This window comes from Dromiciops gliroides, chromosome 6 (assembly GCF_019393635.1).
Source record: "Dromiciops gliroides isolate mDroGli1 chromosome 6, mDroGli1.pri, whole genome shotgun sequence".
In the NCBI taxonomy this organism is placed as follows: Eukaryota; Metazoa; Chordata; class Mammalia; order Microbiotheria; family Microbiotheriidae; genus Dromiciops; species Dromiciops gliroides.
In genome coordinates, this window is record NC_057866.1 from 259,306,870 (window position 1) to 259,324,777 (window position 17,908).

Consider the following 17,908-nt stretch of genomic DNA (forward strand, 5'->3'; position numbering starts at 1 on the left):
TACCCAGGGTCAAACAGTTTCTAGGTGTCTTCCTGATTCCAAACCCAGCACTCAATCCATTGTGCCACCTAGCTGCCCAAGATTGTCCCCTTTCCCCTTCCCACCCCCCAACCATTTAAGACATGAATGGCTCCCTAAATACCAAAAGAGAGTTAGGGTTTCACTTCTCTAGGCTTGTTTCTTCATCCACCAAATAGTGGGGTTGGACTACTTAGATAATCTCTAAGGTCCTTTCCAACTTGAACCTCTTGCCAATTATGAGCTAATATTTGCATGATTCATATATTTGAAGGGCTTTATTAAGTAAAAAGTGTCCCCAAAATAGGTGTTTAACACGGTACCAGGTTAAGTGTATGTGTAAACACACACACACACACACACACATAAAGCATGGAATACATTATATTTCAGATAAAATAGGCTCATTATTTTATGTTGATCCAAAATAACCATTATTTTACTTATCAAATTTAAATATTAACTTAGTTATATTAAAATACTCCAATGCTCTAACCTTTCCACATTTATTTCCCAACCCTCCTCCTCATACGTGAGGTGCAAAGCAAACAGGAACAGCTGTTCCCCACCTGTGACAGGCATCCTCTGCATCATTACCTTTGCAAGGCTTTACCCCGCCCCCTGCCCCTCCCCCCCCCCAGCTTGGTATGTTCTCCCTCCTCACCTTTGCCTCTTGTAATCTTGGTCTTCACATCAGGCTTTCCTCAAGTGCCAACTCCTACCAGAGACCTTTTCTGATTCCTCCAGTGGGGAGTCCTTCCCTCCACCATTAAAATGACTTTAACTTCACATATACATACCTAAATATACACACACAATCCACATATATATATATACATATATACACACACATATATATGTATATACACACACACACACAAATACACACACATTCACATTTATACATTTTCTTCCCTGCACATGTTGTTCTCCACCCCAATCCCCAGCACAAAGTAAACTCCTTGAGGGTGGGGATGTTTCTGATTTTTGTCTTTGTATCCCCACAGTATACCAGTGTCAGGCACAAGGAAGGCACTTATATGGTTGTTGAATTGAAATTAAGCTAAACTAAAGTGATTTAAATTAGTCCAAATTAAAGTACAGTATAGGGAGAAGGGGAAAGGCAACCAGAATACTAACTCATCATCTTACAGTTCTTGCACATGGAAAGGCACAATCACCAAGGAATCTTATGTTTTTCCTAAATCAGCTAAATTAAGGGGAATAATTCAGTGTAGTAGGGGAGATAATGCCTAAACCTTTCATAATCTAAAACTTAGTCAATGACACCTGCTTGATTAGGGCTGTTACACAAAAACCCATGTCTAGACACAAGATTATTTGCCAGGAAAAGAAACCACATATTAATCTTTATGACAATGTGTCATCACAATGTTTTATTGCAGCTTAATTCCTACCCACTCCCACACACATCTTAAAAAAAAAAAGTTGTAACCACTCCTACCTAACACTTCAAAATGGCTATTTCAAGACTGTCCCACGTATTGATCTTCTTAATAGGGACATGAAGGGCCCCAAGCGATTGATTCTTTTTTTTTTTTTTTTTTTTTTTTTTTTTGGTGAGGCAACTGGGGTTGACTTGCCCAGCTAGTAAGTGTTAAGTGTCAGAGGCCGGATTTGAACTCAGGTCCTCCTGAATCCAGGACCGCAGCTCTATGCACTGCGCCACCTAGCTGCCCCAACAATTGATTCATTTTTAAAATACCTAAATGCTTTACAAATGCTTACAAATAAAGTAACTCCATAGTTGAAGATGATTATTTTCTATAAGACTGCTATTTCGTTTGCTTCCTCCTTCATCAGTACTATATCATTTCCTCCAATAAGTCTAGATTTCAGAGGCTTGAGAGGATATAGGATGATTGGTGCTGTTGAAATCCTAGCAGAATTCCTGTTAGATTATTTTCATTTTTCCAGCATAATCAACATTCTGACCCTCATTACAGCAGCAAGGAATTGTCTACATGTAAAGGCTTGCTTCAATTCTTTACATAATACTGCAGTATATGGAGCCTGGAGAACAGCAGATATGTGGTTCATCTTTTTTTTTTTTTTTTTCAGGGCAATGAGGGTTAAGTGACTGCTAGTGACAAGTGTCTGAATTTGAATGCAGGTCCTCCTGAATCCAGGGCTGCTGCTTTATCCACTGTGCCACCTAGCTGCCCTCCGTTCATCTCTTTACATACTTAACTCACTGCCATATTTGAATCCATCCAAAAGAACTTGCTCTGCTTAACTCATAGTGGAGTACTTGACTGGGGATGCTTGAGACCTGTGTCAGTGAATGTACACTGGCTGGCTCTACCAAGTGGGAAAGGTTCTGAGAAACAATATTTAATATTAGCCCAGGTTAGCATATAGATTTATCAGAGGGAACATCTGGGCAGCCTCTGCACTGGAGAGGTTAGCACTTTCTCTGGAACTTAAGAGTGGCCTCTGGAAGGTTCCATGACTTTCCTGGGGTCCCATGGAATCTGTACATGTCGGAGATGGGACCTGAGCCCAGGTCATCTTGCCTCTAAGGCCGAATCTCTTTAGTGGCCTCTCATGATGCTGAATCATAGATCGCCAAAATCTTGGAATCAAAATTGTTGGTGATCCAAAGTGCCAAAGAGGCACATGCTGATTTTAAGTAGACTGGAAGATCCAATGAAGGGTTGATTATACTAAATGTCAAGGCAAGTCAGAAAGGTGGACTGTTCTGTAGCAACAACGGATAATGAACAGCCCCAGCGCTGCAATGGCATCTGAAATATTAAAATAACAAGGGCCTCCAGGACATAAAATAGCTTCTCTTTATGGAAGGGAATGGATAAGAATCACACAAGATGAGACAAGAATGAGTTGGAATCCGCACTCATGAGAAAGCATTCATATTAGTGGCCCATAGTTTCATCAAAGTAGGTTTCAAGCTTGGGTATTACTTCTACCAAAGTTCACCATCTCTTTCACTTCTTAGAAAGCTGATTCGCCACCCCCTGGTGGCTAGCCCTCTGCATATAAACCCCTGAAACTTAGCCAGTCTGGCTCTTGGATGTTAGCTGTATAAAGTCACCAGGACTTGACTTTATCAAACTTTATTAGCTTGGTGGAATCTGCCAGAGGTCATACTCCACTGGTGAAGATGGGGTCATTTCCCTTCATGCCACTTGAGAAGGAACTCAAGGACTTTTATCAATCTCTTGCCAATGATCCTGGCCCAAGTTATCGATGCCTGGAAAATGATGATTTGTCATACTCCTGGGTAAGTTAGGAACTTCTTGGAAAATATACCAATGATGGCTTGATCAGTGCAGAAAATCTGAAAAAGTGGGTTGTTCTACAGCAACGAGGGATAATAGACAACCCCTAACCTTTCATGCAAAGCGGTCCCCTCCAAGAGATGCCAGCAGTGTGCAAAGCATCTCACTAAGTCTTACTTCTCACTTCTTGTCCGTGTCCTTCCAAAAATCCTAGAGCAGACCCAATGTCCTTCCTTTAGATATCCTGATGCCTTAGTGGACACCAACGAAATATACATGCTGTCAATCAGTTCTCCCTTGTTCTTGCTACATGAAGTCTCATTTCAAGAGGAGAAAAAAGGTTCTTGAGTCTCTTCACTTTAAATGTTTTTTCCCCTTCCTAGAAATAGCTTACACTGGAATGTCGAGAAATGTCATAGCAGGTTTGTTTTAGCATTTAACAGCAGTACAAAATGCCAATGTGATTTTGTTTTTCCATTATGGGAATTATGGAGGTTATCAGGAAACATTCAACAATGACAGACAAATAAATGTTAACAGAATATCATTATGGTGAGAAACAATGAAAAAGTTTAACTCAAAGAAGCATGGGAAAACTTATGAATTAATGCAGAATAAAACTGGCAGAATTCAGAAAACCAAAGAACAGTTAATGTAACAATAAAATGAAACCGCAGTGCATAAATATGAAAACCAAATTTGTCCCCAGAAAGAGGGCAAAAAATTGCATCTCTCTTCTCTGCAGAGGTGTGGGGGCGTGGCACTCCCGAAGTTGGACACCATATCCCATCAGACATAGTTGATATAGTATTGGTCCTACCATATTGCTTTTCGCCCTTCTCTTTGTTCAAAGAGATGGCTTACTGTGTAGGGGTAAGGATGAAGACATAAGGTGATGTAAAAACAAATGCTTTGGGGGGGCAAAAGACGGGGAGCAGAATTAGACTGCTCATTTCATTGATCTAGGGAATGTCTGGTGAAAAACCACCATTCTATCAATTCACAGTGGCATCTGCTCTTTAGTTTGTAGTCTAAAAACAAGGCTCCCTAACCTAGGGATGCCTAAAGGGATCAATGAACTTGAATGGGGAAAGATGACATCTTTAATTTCAATATAATTGATTTCCTTGACAATCCCATGTACTTTGTTTTATGCATTTAAAAACATTATTCCGAGGAATCCACAGGCTTCCCCAAACTGTCAGAAAAGGTCCCAAACCCTTGTCTTAGAGTTGGCTAGACGAGAGGATAGGTTGAGCTGCTCAGGGTCAGTGAGCTAGGATGTGTTAGAATGAAGAGGGCTTCCTGACCTCGAGACCAGGTCTCTACACACTGACATGATGACTCTCCAAGCCATTTCAATAAAAACAAGACAACAATTATGATAGAGTATGGCAGAGTATCACCTGATTCTCTTAGAGAACAGAAAAGGGCATTGTTAGCCAGATCTGATATTTTTATAAAATCAGGATTTGGGGACTTGATCAAGTAATAATAGAAAGTGAATGAGTTTTTAAAAACAACTAATATGTACTCACATCAATTAACTCAGGAAAAGAAAACAAATAACAAAGACAATCACTTCACCAAATGGCAGAAATTCAAATTTCCCATTAGAACTCCCAGTGCCAACTTATGGTCTTCCACCAAAAGATGAACCTATTTTCCTGAGCTCTCCCTGCTGAGACCAATGAGCTGGAAATGCAGGAGTGGGGTGGGAGGAAGTAGGTGTTATACAGGAAGGTCAATTCCATGTACTCAACACCCTGGTCATCCTAGTTAAGGGACTGAAGGTAGACTATGTAAGCAGCTAAGAAATTTGTAATTCAGTTCCAGTTGTATAATGTAATGACAATTATAGAGGTGGAGAGGAGGTGGGAGAAGTACTTGGGACAAGAAATCATTTGGATGGAGTTTAACTTTGTGACAACAAGGGTTAAGTTTGTGAATTCCTTACTGGCATTTCACTGACTCTGAATGTGTGATTTTGCTAAGATGAAACCAGTTTGAGCCGGTTTTCCCACCTCTAGTTAATGCCTCTTGAGGAATTCTGTGACCTACATGCACATTTCCTTGATATCGTCCGTTATGCTTTTAAAGAATAGACAAATAGTGCTTTAAAAGCAGACTTCCATGATTAAGAGGAAGGTAGCTGGTTCAAGAATCATTCAAGCCCACAATAAAACTGGATCATCAAAGTGGAAATGAAAATGTGGCTGAAAACAAACAACAATGCCCCAAACTGACAGATTATTTCTACAAAACAGACTCACCAATCCTCAGGGAAAAAAAAAAAAAAGCAAGCACCTTATGAAAGATCTGGAAGCTAGAGAGATTATCAGTAATTCTGTGTGGAATTGACTTCTGGAAGCTGGAAAAACCAGCTAAGAATGACTAGGAAAAAATAACTGGTAACTACTACAAAGAAAAAACACCCATCGAAAGCAAGAGCACACTTTGGCACAGTGAAGACTAGAAAAGGGAAATTATCATTGATGAAATTCCTTTTTTCATTCAAGGTTATATTGATATTATTGTAAGAAAAAGTCACAGATGTAAGATCTGGATAGCTAACCATCTAAAAATGCTTTGAGCATTTTTTCTACTTCTAATGGACCACCTAGCAGTCTTGTCTCAGTTGAGAGAAGAGTGAACTCTGATGAACTGAACTCTGGTATATCAGCATACTAAGAAACAGAATTATTCAGAAACTGCGGAAATTCCCAAGTGGAAATGGAATACTGAAATATAACTTTGCATATTCATCATACATCACAAGAAGTAAAGCAATTTTTCTAAGAAATGGAGATAAATCTACTGAGATCTAAAACTGATTTAAACCTCATTGAAAAGCTATGATCTATGATAAAGGCTACACTTGGAAAAAATGGACTGTGTGTCAAATAACCAATGTGATTTCATGATGATTAAAGAACGTGTCAAAATCTTGTGAGAGCAATGCCAGCTTGTGTAAAACAAGTGATTGTGGCAAAAGGGCACAGTGTAGTAAAAGCTTTTTGTTTACTATATTTCAGAGGTCATATATTGTATAAGATACAACATGTAAATCAAGATGATCTGAGGAAGTAACAAGCAGGAGGGAATCAGGAACAACTTCCTGAAGACATCTAGGAGCTGGAAGAATGCTAAAGACATTTTGTCATGATTTTGTACAAAAACATGGATATGGATCTTGATTCAATCATTAAAAATCAATGCAATGTTACTCAAAATCTAAAAGGAACCAATGATGAGACAAATGACTATGGACTTAAGTGAACATAGTATCTATTTTTATTACCAAAACATGAGACTGACATCTTTTTATTGCACTCTTAAATCTTGTATACTGCTCAAACCTGCTTCCATATTAATTCAATTCAATAAGCATTCTTTGACGGCTTACTCAGTGCAAGGCACTGGGTGAGGTGCCAGGAGACAGCAAGATGAATAAGATCCAGTCCCTGCCCTCAAAGTGCTTCCCTGTATAAAAGCCGATGAATTACATCCATCAGAGTGGTGGGCTTCTGCTTTTTTCCATTTGAGAACATGGAGCTGGTCATGACAACCAGCTGCCATGTTAAACTTGCATTGTAGGGATTCCTGGGGTGGTTTGTAACTGAGGTGTTCTGCTTCCCAAACCACATGATTTGGCACCCCAGCAGCTTCCGCACTTGCCTCTGCATCCTTGGGCGTCAGGCTCCCTGTCTCTTTATACTCTTTCTAGATGCAAAGGCACTCCCTCTACATTGTTCAACCTAATTATTTGGAGAGTCACGATTAATGAATTGGCCATTTCCCCAAAATTACCCTGCTGCTACTCTTAAACCTGTGCATCTCTTGAAAGAACCCAAGTTTAGAGTATCACCTATCACCAATGCTGAATATGTAGGCAAAGAGCCCAATTCAATGTGTTAAATCAAATACATAAGTACTTAAATTACAACTTTCAAAATAAAAAGATAGATGCAGAGACCAAGGAACTAAGGCAAATCGTACGGCTACCTCATGCTTTTAATGGTAGGTTTTTGGTGTCTAAAGCTAAGAGACGGTCGTCTTGTAAAAGAGTTCAAAAGAACTTAAATAAAACAGTTGTGTGTTTTACCCATAATTAGGTCTTTTTTCTTTTTTAAAAAAACATGGGAGGCATCATTTCAGAAACACGGCAATAGTCTTTGAGTGAACGCTTTCCATTTGCTTCCTAAAAATCTTTATTATGTGTGGAGACAGACCAAAGTATTATCTTTGAGGCTCCATCTTAAAAATTACACGGTCATCTCTATTATTTCTAGAGACACTTTAAAGCTCAGGCTGACCCCTCTACGACTTCATTAATTTGATGATGATTATCTTCGTCGTCGCTGTTATCATCGTCATCGGCGTCGTCATCGTCGTCAACATCATCTACATCATCATCATCGTTACCGGTCTGGTCCCCAGATCCAAGTTCATCTTCATCTTCATCTTCATCTTCAACCTAAATGGAAAAAAAAAAGTCTTCGCTCAGCTCGGGCCAAATGACACAAAACGTCACTGCCTGAGCAGAGAACGCAGTTCCCAGTGTCCCATTTTCTAATACACATCGAGCTCTTCTTCCTCACCCTAACGCCGTGCAATATGCGGGAAATGATTGGTGGGCACCTGAACAGAGAAACAGCGTCTCACATAACACAGGCTCCCGCGAGAAAACCTGAACAGAAACTGAAAGGTGACGGTGTCTTCTTAGTCCAGTGAGCAGTTCCTGCTAGCACAAGGACAGTCACAACCAACTCAAGTGACTAGATAGAAAACATCAAAGACTAAGTGCATGGAAGAGAGTTAAATGAATGCTTAACAAAGACAATACTTTAATGAGGGAATAAGTGCATTTCTACAGAAGATGTGACTTTTTAAAACATACAAAAATGTTTAAAGAAATTATACTGCAGGGGCAGCTAGGTGGTGCAGTGAATAAAGCACTGTCCTTGGATTCAGGAGGACCTGAGTTCAAATCTGGTCTCAGACACTTGACACTAGCTGTGTGACCCTGGACAAATCACTTAACCCTCATTGCCCTGCCAAGGACGGGGGGAGGGAGGAAGAGAGGGAGGGAGGAAATGAGGGAGGGAGGGAGAGAGAGAGGGGGGAAGAAGAAATTATACTGTAGGCCCATCTATTCATGATATAGTCAGCATCTTCAGGGTAAAATGTTTCCAAGCACCTTACAAAGAAATGTGAAACTAAACACGTAATGAAATGCCAACTGTCAAGCACAATCTTTGCCAGGATTAAGTCTGTAGAAATACGTGGCCTTACCGGGTGACCAAGCTCCTTGAGTTTGCTTTTTAATGAAATTATTTTTTGATCTTGATCAGCCAGCAGCACCAAGAGGTCATCCTGTTCTTTGGAAGACTTTGCAAGCCCCACCTGTAGTTTACTTTTCTCATTCTGTAGGATGGCGATGGTGCTGTTTGACGAATCCAGCTGCTGTTTTATAGACGTTTTTTCCTCAGACAGAGCTTTAACTTCATTCTGACAACAGAAAAGCTCAAGTTACTAACCTGAAAAGGGCACTCACGGGGGGGGGGGGGGGGGGGGGGGGGGGGCAGCACATGATGAAAAGGTCTTTGCATTCAAACCCACTGCATCCAGTTCAGCCTCTGAGACTGATTCTTGAACTCACAAAATTACTTTTTAAAAAATGTCTTTTTTTTACATGCAAAGTATCATCAAGCTTGAGTTGCATATTTCCACTCCAACTTGAAACAGAGTACATGAAAATGAAGGCCAAAAAACCAGGTCATACATTCCAACAGAAATACTAACATGCACTTTGGTTTCATCGCACTTTTCAGAGATTATTTTCCCACATGCATGGAAATAAAGTTCTGAATACGTCCCATGTTATCTTTAAAAATCATGGAAATGACACCACCAACCTTTAATTCTTTAGTCTCTTGCAACAATGCGGAGAGTCTGCCCTCTACGTCAGTGGGTTTTGCTGCTGTTACGGTGCCATTATCTCCTGACACTGGAACAGATTTAGCCTTAGACATAAGAAAAAAGTTTTGAAAGGCAAGCTAGCAATATAAAAGCCCGTACTGGGAGATATATCGTTTTTATTTCATTTTGGCCATGAAATTTGGTTTCCGAGATTGGATAAAATAGACTCCTACGCAAACCAAATACTGTTGTATGAGATGAATGATATTTGGGGAAGAGCCTAAAGCATGAACCAGGGAACAGGGCAATGGAGACATGTCTAATTGTCCAACAGCTTCTCTATTTTTTAAAATATCTAAATTTTTTTTATGTAAGAACAAACCTACCAATACTGTCATCAAGTGGTCTTTAAAATTTGGTTCTGAGCTACATTTATAGCCTTTTTAAAAATTATTATTTATTTTTAAATTTTTTCCCCAATTACAAGTAAAGATATTTTTTTGAGTTCCAAATTTTTCTCCCACCCTCCCTTCCCTCCTCCCTCCGGAGGCCAGCAAGCCATTTGATAAAGGTTATACATTACAATCATGTTAATGTAACGATTGGAATAACGCCACCTGCTGGATACTTACTGTAGAGGAGTTCTGCCCATGAAGGGAAGGTCTTTGAGGGCAAGACCAGGAGTCAGGAAGTGACGCGGGCTAGTGGGAGGAGGAAGGAAGAGACTGGCGCTCAGTCTCGCTCTCTTTCCTCTGGACTCTGGCGGAGAAGGGAGCTAGAAATGCGCTCTCCCTTTAATAGATAGGAATCTAGACCTTTCTCTCTCTCTTTACCAAATTCTTATTCTCCTTAATAAATGCTTAAAAGTCTAACTCTTGCTAAAGCTTATAATTTATTGGCGACCACTCATTAGATATTTTAGACAGTTTAGCTAGAATTTTAGCCCTTAACAGATGGCTGACCACGAAGAGGAAAGCTAAACCTCAGTCTTCTGATCTTCTGGTTGGGTAAGGCATTTTCTCTACCCTCTCCCTTTAACTGCCAAGTACTGGCGTACTGGCTGTGTTTTCCCTTTAAATTTTTTCGAATGGACCTTTTAAACTCCCTAATTACCCTATTTTTGATTTTAGTCTGTTTAACCAGACAAATGGGAGATAAGATCATGTTAATGCTTTGTTTTTGTGGATTTTCTATTTTTCTTTTTATTTTTGTTAAAAGAGCCAGCAACTTACTCACACAAGGAAATATCTCTCCCTCTCCCAACCATGCTTTTTCAGAGAAACCTGAAGAGATTCCCGCAGCTTTTCCCAGTTCTAACAGTAATTGTTGCTTTAATTTTGCATGCCTGGAGGCAATGACCCACCCTCTAGAAGCTTTTAATCCCCTAGCACCTGGAGGCAAAGTGGGGGAAGAGGAATCCAGGCCTGAGTTCAAAATCAAGTCTGATTCAAATTGCTCTGGTCCCTCCCCTCCTCTCCAGACCCCACCCTCTACTCCTCCTATGGCCAAGCCCATAGCTTCCCCTGCCTGGGAAGTCCAGAGATCTGATGCGCATGCTCAACTTTTTCTACCTGCATTTGCAGCTTCAGGCTCAGCCCTTCCCCGGCCTGGCTGTGCTTTTGAGACAATCTTAGAAAACTCTTTAAATTCCAGATATGCTCGTTTTGTTCATAATTTTGCTAACCTGCTTTTGTCTTTAATTAGTAATCTTATAAAGCATTTGTATGGTGAAAAGCCCGACAGACAATATAGAGGGGTTAAAGAAGAAAAACTTAAGCTGAATAAGAATGACAATCAACATAGTTCAAGACTCTGCTTCTTTTGCCATGGAAGGGTATATATTTTACAGAAATGTAGAAGTAAGCAGCAAGGTATTGATATGAGTATTGGGGATTTTAGATATCGGAATCAAGAGTGTTCTGAATTCACTCAGATTATTAATGTAAGTTCAGAGGTTACATAGGATTTCTGTGCTATTAAATATACATTTTGAAATTAATGGTATGGGTTTATTTTTATAGAGATTTTAATGCTTTTGAGATTGTGTCATACTTAGTTTTTAAAACAAGGAGAATATTTGTAAAAGCTTTTTATAGTCATGTGATCAAGTTTATATTTTATAATACTCTTATTAATATTAAGTTCACATTCATTTAGATTTCCCTAGTTTGAATTTCATTGTCTTTTATTGTTCCATGTGTATTTTTTTCTATTTATTCATCTCTCTAATTTTGAAACATTACAAGATGGTTTTGATTTCATAATACAATGTTAATTCTAGGAGTATTGTGCTCCCATATTCTGAGTTGTTTGTTTTTGTTATTTTTTCTCAACTGATTATTTGATCAAACTCTTTAAAGCATTTCCCTGGCAAATTGTTTGCCATGGCAAGTGTAAATTGATTCTAGAAGTATTATTTTTGATAAGCATATTCCGAAAAAAAAAAAAAGAAGAGGGGAACATTTGTAAAAGTTTTCTTTTTAAAAAAAAAAAAAGTTTTCTTTGAGATTCTGTTGTGCTTTAACTTGTATTTAAATATGTTCAGATTTTTCAAAAAAGTAATTGTATACTAAGTTAAAAAAAGGGGTATTATTTGAAATTGTTGCATAATTATATATTGTGTTCTGAGTCAAGATGTATTCACATTTTTTGCAATCATTTATTATCCTCAATTTTTAAATCCATATGAGACTTGGATTATGGGAACTTATCATTTAAGACACTAATTACCTTTATTCTGAGTTATCAGATGCCAGTTGGCCAAGGTGCCATCCAATCACAAGAGGAATACATGCAAGAGCAGACACTGAACTGTCACATGAGGGGAGACATGCATGAAGTCAAGGTATGGCCGAGGGAACGGCTTTTGACAAATGTTGAGGTTGGATTCTCTTGGTTTAATATTTTATTTTATTTTTCCCCACAATATTGTACAGATGGCTGGAAGTATTCATCCCACCCATCTCGCTCCTACACCTGGCTTCTATGCTCCCTCCTATATGCCTGATGCCATGGACATCTCAATCCCATGCATCTGATTAAGTCTGACTCAGTTTCCTCCAATATGTTCGGTGGCATGGACATATATTCCATCCACCTATTTTAGACCTGGCATACTGTATGGGCAGTACATATTGCTCAAGTGTGGGAATGCTCATATCCCATCATTTCTCTGTTCTTTTATGGTAACCCCCATAATTATCTCAGGTGTCATGATAAATACAGTGTTGAATTTGGCCTTGACACCTGTTACCAATTATATTAGATTTTTTAATTTCTCATAGTGGCATGAGGATAATTAGGCAGATGATGCAAAAAGTGATGAAACAAAGATAAAAATTATTTTTAATAATTAATATCGTAGCAATTGTCTTCTCAATTACCCTCCATAAGGGGGGGATTATAGTAATATTATAATTTTAAAGAATGGTTCAATTTTTGTTTTATTATATGTTTCATGTGTAACAACTAAGATTCTGAATTCCCTTAGACATGTTTTTGAGAACTTTCATTGTTTGATTTGATTATTGACAAAGCTATTTTAAAGTTGTGTTAAGCTCAATTTTGTAGGAAATTTTCCTGGCTGATTACCAGCATCCACACATCAACCCCTGAAAAGACTTCCATTCCACGACTACACCTAGAGGACATCTGAGAAAAGACTTTCAGAGACTTTAAATGAACAGTTTTGATTTGTTGTTTTTGTTGTTTTTTTTTTCTCTTTCTGTTATAATATACACCATCTGTAACATGTATTCTCTGCAGAGGCCCTCCCTTTGCAAGACTAATGTCAAAGCGTCGGTTCATGAGGACAAAAAAAAAAATTGCCCCTCTGGACAAAACTTTCCTCTCTTCCTTTTCTATATTGTTGTTCACATATTATTAGTTAGCAATAGTTATTATATTCTTTTTACTGTTCCGTCAAGGAAACATTTTGTTTCTTGAGGAACAACAGGGGGGACTGTAACGATTGGAATAACGCCACCTGCTGGATACTTACTGTAGAGGAGTTCTGCCCATGAAGGGAAGGTCTTTGAGGGCAAGACCAGGAGTCAGGAAGTGACGCGGGCTAGTGGGAGGAGGAAGGAAGAGACTGGCGCTCAGTCTCGCTCTCTTTCCTCTGGACTCTGGCGGAGAAGGGAGCTAGAAATGCGCTCTCCCTTTAATAGATAGGAATCTAGACCTTTCTCTCTCTCTTTACCAAATTCTTATTCTCCTTAATAAATGCTTAAAAGTCTAACTCTTGCTAAAGCTTATAATTTATTGGCGACCACTCATTAGATATTTTAGACAGTTTAGCTAGAATTTTAGCCCTTAACATTAATCATATTTCCACAATAGTCATGTATCCAACACCTTCTTCTGAGAGGTCAATGATGGTCCAGCAGGTCTCAGAGACTGACAGATAAGGGCCTCTGACTATAACCTGTGCTCTTTCTGCTGGGCCACACCACTCCAGGTGAGTAAAGAAAGTGAGATGAGGGATTCCAACTGATGAACTAAGACCAAGCATCTACGGGTCACTGTGAGCCTCCACTTTAAGGCAGCAGAATAGGCCAATCATCCTAAAGCAGGCAAGTCTGTCCAGCCCTGGCAATGCTATTTCTGGATAAAGAAAACAAAAGAAACTTACAAATGTTTCAGTTTTCTGTAGCAGCTCCTGCTTTTCCATCTGTAGTTTGGAGATCTCCACAGACTGCAAGTTTAGCTGAGCCCTGAGTGTTTCAACTTCCTTCAGAGACAAAAGTGGCAAAAACCATTCAACATTTATTTAGAAAACTACAGAGAACAAGCAAAAAAAACCTGATACAATTAATAGCTTTGGTCAAATATCAGCTTAAAAATTAAATCCACGAAATCACCAGCATTTCTATACATGATTATATTAACAATATATTATATTAGTAAAAATATCTGGGGGTCGACCTACCAAGACACATCAAAGCTATGCAAATGTCAATGCAGAACACTCATTAAAACAAGAAAGGATAAAGAACTGGAGGGACAGTGATTGCTCTTGGTTGACCCACACCACTGTAATGAAAGTAACCATGCTACTTGAATTTACAGATCTAACGGTATGCTAATCAAACTACTAAACTCTTGATAGGGCTAGACCAAATTAGTTTGGTGGAATGTAGTGTAGAGAATCTCAGGAAAATAATGAAAAAATAAGAATGAAAGGGGCAGCTAGGTAGCGCAGTAGATAAAGCACTGGCCCTGGATACAGGAAGACCTGAGTTCAAATCTGGCCTCAGACACTTGACACTTACTAGCTGTGTGACCTTGGGCAAGCCACTTAACTCTCATTGCCCCGCCAAAAAAAAAAAAAGTAAGAATGAAAGAGGAATAGGAAGGAATGAGGGAGGAATTCCAGACCTCGAAACATATGGCCAAAATACAAATTACAGTAACCCAGACTGCTTGACACTGTTTGTTAAAAACAGACACGTAATCAGTGGAACAGGCGAGGTGGGTAAGAATCAGAAACAGTAAGCTCAGTAACCTGGTGTTTGATAAACCTGGTAACACAGATGACCTAGGGAAGAATTTCCTATTTGACAAGAACTGACAGAAAAACAGAAAAGCAGTTTCACAAAAGTTATACTTAGACAACTACCTTATAACATACGGCATACGGGGCTAAAATGGATAAGAAACCTTAATATAAAAGGTGACAGCATAAAATAAATGAAGAGGGTACCTCTTTAAACAAATGAGATATAAAAGATCACAAATGATAAAATAGGTCATTTCATTTATATGAAATTAAGAGGCTGTTGAATGAAATAAAACCAATTCAGCTAAGTAGGATAAGAAGAAAATGTCAGGTGGAAAAACAATCCTTGCATCAAAGTCCCTTTGGTAGGGGTCTAAAAGCTAAACTATATAGGGAAATAACACAAATATGTATATGAAAAACTATTTCCCTATGGATAACTGATCATCCAAGAACATGAATATGCTAAAAAGAATTACAAACTATTAACAACCATGTGAAATCTTGTTCTAAATCACTAATAATAAGAAAAATGTAAATTAGCATAACTGGGGCTTCACAATCAATTAACTATGAGGACAAAGGACAGAAATGGGTGTTGAAGACAAGCACATGAATATTTTAGTGGAGATGTAAACTGATCTAACCATTCTGGAGAACAATTTGGAATTATGCTTTAAAAAGTCAACTGTTCATGCTGTGACAAAGAGATTTTACTGCTGGGCATTTTATTTTATTTTTGTTTGTTTGTTTTTGCAGGGCAATGGGGGTTAAGTGACTTGCCCAGGGTCACACAGCTAGTAAATGTCAAGTGTCTGAGGCTGGATTTGAACTCAGGTACTCCTGAATCCAGGGCTGGTGCTTTATCCACTGTGCCACCTAGCCGCCCCCCTGGCTGGGCATTTTAAAAGGAAGCTAAAGACAAAAAAGAAGATCCTAGATACGTGAAAATAACATTTTTTGTGATAGCAAAAAAGCAGAAAGGAAGTAGCTGCCTATCAATCAGGGAACAGCTAAAACAATTGTGGTTCTTGAGTGTAATGGACAATCACATGGCTTCATAAGATACAATGAGCATTAAGAAGTCAGAGAAGAGGGGTAGCTAGGTGGCGCAGTGGATAAAGCACCGGCCCTGGATTCAGGAGTACCTGAGTTCAAATCCGGCCTCAGACACTTGACACTTACTAGCTGTGTGACCCTGGGCAAGTCACTTAACCCCCATTGCCCCACAAAAAAAAAAAAAAAGTCAGAGAAGAACATGATTGAATATAAAGTGAAATAGAGTCAGAAAAACAATGTACTTAACTAAAACTCTGAAGCAGAATTATCCATTTTTGTTTTTTTTTTTGTTTTTTGTTTTTGCAGGGCAATGGGGGTTAAGTGACTTGCCCAGGGTCACACAGCTAGTAAGTGTCAAGTGTCTGAGGCCGGATTTGAACTCAGGTACTCCTGAATCCAGGGCCGGTGCTTTATCCACTGCACCACCTAGCTGCCCCCAGAATTATCCATTTTGATGGGAATTTTCAAGTAGCAAAAGATGCCAGAAAAAGGAAAAAAGCGTATTTTTTCCAAAGTTAGAGGCATCTGTTTGAAATATTGACAAGTCTGCCTTTTCATTTTCTTCTCCCTTCATGTGCTCAAGAAGCATTTTTTTTTTGAAGGAGGATAAAACAAATAAATTGTTTACCAAGATATTTTTCCACCAAATAATTATAATGAAAAAATTGGTCAGGAAAATTAGGCAAAGTTTACATCTTAATATAAGCCACTGGTAACTTATAGTCAGGCCACATAACTTGGTTTCTTTTAAAATTTTCTTTCAACTGCTATTTCACAGTCTGAGTAGATAAAGATTCCAAAAAGTATCAAAAATTAAAGACAAATATTTGGCCACAAGTTTTTATTGCCACCTAAAAAATCAGGTCATATGAAAGATTATTCAGAGCAATCACTCTAATTATGAACAAAGAAGAGAAAGTACAAATTTACCCGTTGCAATTTTGAAGTTCGTTCAGAATCACCATCCATAGAAATCTCTAGAGACTGTTCCGTTTTCCCAGGTGCTAACTGTGTAGCCTTCTACAATAATAAAGAAATAAACCATGAAACTAAATGAGAGTGACATTCAGTAAGGTAGAAAGAAGACTGGGTACTTGTTTTAATCCTAAGAAGACCTGGATCTTAAGCCCAATTCTTGTAATTAGCTGTTTGACTCGGGAATCACTCTGGGCCTTTGAATGTCCAGAGAGAATGGATGGTCTAGTTTCTGAATAAATCACTTCTGTGTATAAGATTATATTTTGTCCTACTCTAAAGCACTATAATATTTGAAAATATAAAGCTAAACATAGCAAATAGATTTAAGATGATATAGAAAAAACACACTATAAATGATCATAAAAAACATCAAGACCAGCTATTTCCTCTGATTTTAGTACACATGACCTGCAACTCACGTATGACTAATATAGATTATATAGACTTATCTTGGAAAGAACAAAGTCTTTGCTAAAGCAATATGTAAACTTATATGGAGAAAGCTAAAGAAGCAGTCACAGTAAAATTAAAAGAAGGACTAGCAAATTTTGCTTTTATAATTTAGTACTCTGAATGTTCATATCTTACCAAATTTTCAATCAAGGAGTCCTTTTCAGTCAATTGGCCTTGTAAAAGTTCTTGCTTATTTTTTAATTCTTTTATCTCTTCTCTCAACCTGCTCATTTCTTCTGGCTGAATGCCATTCATCTGAGCTCCTTCACTGTGAGAGCCATGATGCTGAATGTCTTTTCCTATTTAGACATGCATAAAATTTGATCAAGTTACCGAATACTTAAGTTTGGCATTATTTACTCCAAAAGATCCAGACACATGTTTATCAAAGCAAAGACATAACCTGTGTGTGCCCTATGAGGGCTAGAGAATTGTGTCTCCTGTATGGTACTAACCATCAGAGGAACATGGGACATCCCATGTATGGAACATGGGATAATTTAATCACAAAATAAACATTTATACAACAGATCACTACTTTTTGTCTCTGGTCAACCCAACACCAAATCTACTAAATTATACTAGCATCACCTCCCTTGCAATGGTCTAGGTTCTCCACAATATGATGAGATACTTTGCCAAATACTTTGTAGAAATCCAGGCACACTCTATTTATGGCATTTTTAAATGACTACTTTAATAATTCTATCAAATT

General features: G+C 38.4%; 1 protein-coding gene across 4 annotated transcripts in view; it reads right to left on the bottom strand.

Moving 5' to 3' along the window:
- Positions 1-7,468: 7,468 nt before the first annotated feature.
- USO1 (USO1 vesicle transport factor) overlaps positions 7,469-17,908 on the bottom strand; it is a 98,368-nt gene continuing 87,928 nt past the window's right edge. For all 4 annotated transcript variants that reach the window (XM_043969756.1, XM_043969754.1, XM_043969755.1 and 1 more), the window contains 6 exons: positions 17,329-17,492; positions 16,693-16,782; positions 13,837-13,935; positions 9,200-9,307; positions 8,577-8,792; positions 7,469-7,758 (listed from right to left, as the gene is read on the bottom strand). In XM_043969756.1, coding sequence (XP_043825691.1) covers positions 7,588-7,758; positions 8,577-8,792; positions 9,200-9,307; positions 13,837-13,935; positions 16,693-16,782; positions 17,329-17,492 — 848 coding nt within the window. In that variant the 3' untranslated portion in view covers positions 7,469-7,587. The remainder of the gene's footprint in view (positions 7,759-8,576; positions 8,793-9,199; positions 9,308-13,836; positions 13,936-16,692; positions 16,783-17,328; positions 17,493-17,908) is intronic.